General features: G+C 36.0%; 1 protein-coding gene across 5 annotated transcripts in view; it reads left to right on the top strand.

Moving 5' to 3' along the window:
* RABGAP1L (RAB GTPase activating protein 1 like) overlaps positions 1-7,100 on the top strand; it is a 665,252-nt gene that overhangs the window by 387,061 nt on the left and 271,091 nt on the right. For all 5 annotated transcript variants that reach the window (XM_023510844.1, XM_023510847.1, XM_023510846.1 and 2 more), the window contains one exon: positions 7,005-7,079. In XM_023510844.1, the coding sequence (XP_023366612.1) occupies positions 7,005-7,079 (75 nt within the window). The remainder of the gene's footprint in view (positions 1-7,004; positions 7,080-7,100) is intronic.

Genomic DNA, 7,100 nt, shown 5'->3' with positions numbered 1-7,100 from the left:
GTTGTTCGGGAACATACTGTTTAATTTTAATGTATTTGTGAAATTTGAGAAATTCCTCTTGTTATTGATTTTTCATTTTATAGTATTGTTGGAGAACTATATTTTTAAAGAATCCTGAATTTTAGACATCTTTCATAGGGACGGAGAAGGCTTGAGAATACATTTGTTACTTGTGTAATTTGCTCTGTTAGCAATAAATCTTATATTTCCTAGTTTATGGAAAAAAAGTTACAGACACCCTTATAATCAGGAATACTACAAGTGAGACAGGATTAGAACTTTTACCCTATTTCTTCCCTTTTTTTCCCCCCATCTGTATTCTGCCTGTTTCCTTCTGCCAGCCTCCAGGATACACACACATATATACACCAACATGCACACATACACACACATGTGCCTATGAGCTCTTGATAAAAGCACAAGTTATGCAATCAGAAATAAAACTATATAAATCAAAGAAAATTAACCAAAAGGATACTAATCAGTCTTTCAATTTTTAAAGTTAGGTAAAGCTCTGGAAACTGTGATAATGGAAAAAACCTTCTTTTAGATTTATTAGGTAATGATATCAGTGATCTAATTTTTCTCTCTTTAGAAGAGAGTGTGATAATATCATCATTAGCAGAAAAAGGTTAAAAGGGAACATTCATTCCATAATATAACTTTGTTATTGAGTGATTATCCTTCTACTCACTGAAAGACCAATGTTTATAAAATTAAAACTCATGTAAAATAGATAAATCCAGTGACCAAGAGGAGTAGATGCTATCAGGTGTCAGAGATGGGCTATTTTATAAAGTTGAAAAAAAATCACTTTATAATTAATTCCTGGTAGTTAACACAAAAAGAAAATGGTGATTTATATAATATTAATTATCCTATTAACATACCTTTTCTTTAAAAAAAATAGGCATGCATTTTTTATTTTTCCTGCACAAAATTAATTTAATTACATGGATCCCAGTGTGGGTTGGAGGGCTCTATTATGTAGCATCCTTAGAAAACTTGAAGGTTAAGGTGATGCTATTAATAATTATGCTGAGAGAACAGAGATCTGTGGTTATACTAGCATGGAAATTATGGGTAATATGGTAGGTGGTAATTTCCTTGTGCCTATATGATAGATGCCTAAGTGTTGCCTTATATGGACCAGGATTCTTGAGTTTAGTGTGTTGAAGAATAAAGGGCTAAATATGCAATGTCAAATATTAACTCAGCAAAGATAGTTATGTAGATAAAGTACTTTGCTTCCTCATTCTTTAGCTTCATGCAGGAATAGATATTAAAGACTGTAGAAACAAATCCAGTAGCATACCTTTTTTAAAAAAATGAGCTAAAAAGGTCATTTTTTTACCATGAGCAAATTTTAGTATATATAAATTATACCTCAATAAATATAATTTATTAATAAAAGGTCAAAAACTCTAAATCAGGCATCCTCAAACTATGGCCCACGGGCCACATGCAGCCCACCTAGGACATTTATCAGGCCCGCTGGGTGTTTTTGCCCCCTGCCTGTCCTACTTAGCAGCCGACTTGTCCCAGGGCCCGCAGTCCAGCCCTCCAATGGTCTGAGGGACAGTGAACTGGCCCCCTGTTTAAAAAGTTTGAGGACCCCTGCTCTAAGTGATTAGAATTTTAAATAGCTTCATGATCATGTAGTTCTTAGATGGTGTTATGTTCTACCATTTAAAGAAGAAATTAATACCAATCTTACACAAAATTCTATCAGAAACAGTGAGAGAGAACACTGACAAATGTGTTTTACAAGGCCAGCATAACCCTGTAGCAAAATATGTCTAACATAACTGAAAAAAGTTAGAACAATATTGCTCATGAAATACTCTCCAATGAAAAGAAGAGTAGCAAATCAAATCCAGCAAAATAAAGGATACTACATCTTGACCCAGTTATGCAAGGTTGGTTCAGCATTTGAAAATCAGTGAAATTTACTGTATTAACATGAAAAAGTAGAAAATAATATGATCGTTGCAGTGAATTTACAAATTCAGTATCCATACAAGATTAAAGTACTCAGCAAAGTAATAATAGAAACTTCTCCAACCTAATGAAGGACATCTATGGAAAATTGACAGCTAACATTATACTTAATGGTAAAAGACTGAATGACCCCTAGAATCTCAAAGAAGACAAGAGATGTCCTTTCTCTTTCACCAGGTTTATTCACTGTTTAATGTTAGAGTACAGCGTAATACTGGAGTCCAGGGAGTAGGGCAAGGGAAAAAAGCATACAAGGCAGAAGCAAAACTGTAACATTCACAGTCACTGTGGTCATGCATGTAGAAAATCCTGAGGAATATTTTAAAAAGCAACTAAAACTAATATGTAAGTGTACTAAAGATATAAGATAAAGGTCAGTGTAAAGAAAATGAATATCTATGGACTAACTACAAACAACTGGAAGATGAAATTTTAAAAATTTTAAAAAGAATGCTTTGGCCTGGACCAGAGACTCACACCTATAACCCCAGCACTTTGTGGGGTCAAGGTGAGAAGATTGCTTGGGGCTAGGAGTTTGAGGCCAACCTGGGCTGCATAACAAGGCCCCATCTCTACAAAAAAGTTTTAGAAATTAGCTAAGTGTGATGTGCATACCTGTAGTCCCAACTATTCCAGAAGCTAAAGCAAGAAAATTGAATCCAGGAATTTAAGGCTGCAGGGAGCTATAAGTATGCCACTGTACTATAGCCTGGGCAACAGAGCAGACCCTGTTTCAAAACAAAAAACAGAACCTACATTTCTAATAGCATGGAAATATAAAAATCTTCGGGGAAAACTTTTAAAAAGATGCATAAGGTATCTATACTAAGAACCATAAAATAGGCTTGGCACCTATAGCTCAGTGGCTAGGGCACCAGCCACATAAACCAGATCTGGCGGGTTCAAATCCAGCCCAGGCCTATCAAACAACAATGACAACTATAACCAAAAAAAAAAAAAAATACCCAGGTGTTGTGGCAGGTACCTGTATTCCCAGCTTCTTAGGAGGCTGAGGCAATAGAATCAATCGCTTAAACCCAAGAGTTGGAGGTTGCTGTGAGCTGTGACACCACGGTACTCTACCCAGGGCGACAACTTGAGACTCTGTCTCAAAAAAAAAAAAAAAAAAAGAACCATAATAGTTTATGATCTGAATAAATTCCATGGTCATGACTGGTAGAATATATTGTGAAGATACCATTCCCCAGATTTATTTATAGAGTCAACACAATCCCAGTCAAAATCACAATAGCTATTTTGGGGAAAAAAAAATAAAAGATTGATCCTAAAATTAGTATGGAGGCCAGGCGCAGTGACTCACACTTGTAATCCTAGCACTCTGGGTGGCTAAGATGGGAAGATTGCTTGAGCTCAAGAGTTCAAGACCAGCCTGAGCAAGAGAGAGACCCCTGTCTCTACTAAAATTAAAAAAACTAGCCAGGTGTTCTGGCAGGTGCTTATAGTCCCAGCTACTTGGGAGGATGAGACAAGAGGATCACTCAAGCCCGAAGTTTGAGGTTGCTGTGAGCTTTGATGCTACAGCACTCTACCCAGAGTGATAGTAAGACTGTCTCAAAATAAAATAAAATAAAATTTGCATAGAACTAAAAGGAACCTAGAATAGTATAAACTGTTTTGAAAAGGAATAAAGTTGAAGGACATAGTCCATCTGGTTTTTAAATTTTTTCATTTAAAAGTGGATCACAGACCTAATTATGAAGCTGAAACTAAAAGACTTCTAAAAGAAAATAGGGAAAAATGTTCATGCCACAAAAACATGCACACACAAATATTAACTCTAAAAGAAAAAACTACTACATTGCATTTCATCAAAATTTAAATCTGGTACTTGAAAGACAGTTTTCAGAAAATGAAAATGCAAGCCACAGACTGAGAAAGTATTTGCAATATATGTATTTGACAGTGGACTTTGAAATGGTCTGCATGTTTGTGTCCCCTTGAAATTGATGTGTTGAAATCCTAAACTCCCAAGTTGATGGTAGTAGGTAGTAAAAGGTGAGGCCTTTGAGAGGTGATTAGATAAGTGGGGCAGAGCCCATGTGAATAGGAGTAAGTGCACAAGAAACCCAAAGAAACTTGTTTTCCCCCTTCTACCATGTGAGGACATATGGAGAAGGTGCCATTTCCGTGAATCAAGAAATGGGCCCTCATCAGACACCAGATTTGCTGGTGCCTGCCTCACTCTTGAACTTCCAGAACTGTGAAAAATAAACTTCGGTTATTTATAAGCTACCCAGTCTATGGTATTTAGTAATAACATCCTGAACAGACTGACTTATAAACAGAATATATGAAGAACTCATGTGATTCAATAATAATGAGACAACACTGCTAAATGATTGGACAAGAAATTGAGTAATCACAAAAGAGTATGTATCAATAACCCCAAAGCACATGAAAATATGTTTTATGTAATAATACTCCAGAAAATGCAAGTCAAAACCACAGGAATGAATAAAAGGAAAAAGACTGGAAATAGCAAGTATTTAAAAAGATGTGAAACAATGGATACCTCATACATTGCTGTAGGGGTGTAATAATTGTATAACACTTTGTAAAACAATTTGGCAGTTTCTTATAAACATATTATGCTTACCATTTGAACCTTGAACCTCCACTCCTTGGTATTTACTCAAGGGAAATGGAAATCTATAGCCATGAAAAGCTGTGTGTGTATGTGTATGTATATGTGTGTGTGTGTGTATTTGGTTTTATTTACACTAGCTAAAATAGGAGAATGGATAAACTATGATATATTTATACAATAGAATACTACTGAGTATTTTATCTAGTGAGTATTCTGTGATAGTGAGGTTACCTATATGCCCCAACACAAGGGATTGTGCAGTTAAAATATATACATTTTACTAAGTATAAGCCATATGTCAATACAATTTATTTTTTAAGTAAAAAAAAAAAAAAAAAAAAAGGATTCCAGAGCGTGCACTCTTGACTACTTTGTCAAATGAGGGATACCACATTTGCCCTCTCTATCATAAGCCTTCCTAGTTATTTTTGATAAACCTTTCCTTGGTTAGAAGCAATTTTTATACTCAGAATATCACAATATATTCTGTTAAGCAAATTGAATGGAAAACTCACTAAAATGAAGCATAGCACATAGACGGGATGTATGGGATGGTATGCATATCCTGGATTCCAATAATACTCTTTGGGATGTTGGTCTTTTAAAAATATTTATTTATTTATTTTATTTTTTAAGGCAGAGCCTCAAGCTGTCGCCCTGGGTAGAGTGTCGTGGCATCACAGCTCACAGCAACCTCCCACTCCTGGGCTCAAGCGAGTCTCCTGCTTCCACCTCCCAAGTAGCTGGGATTACAGGCGCCTGCCTCAACGCCTGGCTATTTTTTGGTTGCAGCTGTCATTGTTGTTTGGCGGGTCTGGGCTGGATTCAAACCCAACAGCTCAGGTATACACGTGGGTGGCGCCTTAGCTGCTTGAGCCACAGGCGCCGAGCCTGGTCTTTTAAAAATAAATGTAGTAGCACATGTTTGGTTTTTTTTTTTTTTAATTCTATTTTAGGGGCCATTTTTTAACATTATAATTCCAGATATTTAATGAGGCACTGTTTGATATATATTGTAAGGTACTGTTTGATATGTATTAAGGTACTGTTCCAGATATTTAATGAGATACTGTTTGATATATATTAAGTATAAAACCTTATTCCTTTATTTTTCTGAAGGCAAAGAGGTGGATGTTAAGTTGAATGGTATTATAGTTATTTTCCAATGAGTGCTGTATTTCCTATGTGTGGGCCACACTGGCTATATTCCACCTGGTCTAGTTAGAATGATGTTAAAGATGTAGAACCAGGGCACCTATAATATCGATAGGCTTTAAGGCTCTCTGTTAGCCATTCTGCAAAAAGTACAGGGCAATGCCAAATATTTGTAGTTTACCTTAGTTGTAGATAACATACCTACATATGCCATATGGAAAATATAAGAATAGCTTAGAATATCTTTGAGAATTTCTGGTTCTAAAGGGCAATTTTTTTGTCTGTCAGAATAACAGATCAGCTCTACACTCCCAGCAGCTTCCAGCTTTCTCCTTTATAGTGCATTTGAACTCCCATATTGAGAAGGAGGGAATCCTCTCAAACTCATTTTATGAAGTCAGTATCACCTTGATACCAAAGCCAGGAAAGGGCATACACACCCACATACACACAAACTACAGACCAATATCCCTAATGAATATAGATGCAAAAATCCTCAATAAAATTTTAGCAAACCCAATTCAGCACATCAAAAAAAAAAATAATTGACCAAGTGGGCTTCATCCCAGGGATGCAAGGATGATTCAACATACTTAAATCCATAAATGTGATTCATCACAAAAATAGAAGCAAAAACAAAGACATATGATCATCTCAAAAGATGCAGAAAAAAGCATTTGACAAAATTCAGTACCCTTGTGTGATAAAAAACTCTTGACAAAATAGGCATAGATGAAACATATCTCAAAATTGTAAAAGCCATTCACAACAAACCCACAGCCAACATCATACTGATTGGGGAAAAGCTGAAAGCATTCTCACTCAGAACTGAAACAAGACAGAGATGTCCACTGTCATCACTTCTATTCAACATAGTGCTGGAAGATCTACCCAAAGCAATGAGGCAAAAGAAGGAAATTAAGGATATCCAGATGGGTATAGCTAAGGCCAAACTATCTCTCTTTGTTCATGATATGATTTTATATCTAGAATACCCATACCCCAAAGATTCAAAATTCTTAGGATCAACCTGGGATAAAGGAACATCCAGAACTGCTTTAGAACAGACATACAGTCTTGGAATTTCACTGTGCTAATGGCACACACATTTAAGTTGAAAGAAACATCAGTGGAATCATGGTGGACACCCAAGGACAGGGACAAGCAGCAGGCTGATATGTGCTAACACTTAAAATCTGTGAATATTTACAGTATTCCTTTCTCTTCATCTTTTCTCTAGGCCTACTCTGTGTATGATGAAGACATTGGGTACTGTCAAGGACAGTCTTTTCTTGCTGCTGTGTTGCTTCTGCATGTAAGTATTTTCCATGTGATA

Source organism: Otolemur garnettii, unplaced genomic scaffold (genome assembly GCF_000181295.1).
Source record: "Otolemur garnettii isolate 467f Iridium unplaced genomic scaffold, OtoGar3 scaffold00016, whole genome shotgun sequence".
NCBI lineage: Eukaryota > Metazoa > Chordata > Mammalia > Primates > Galagidae > Otolemur > Otolemur garnettii.
This window is presented reverse-complemented; position numbering and strand designations above follow the sequence as displayed.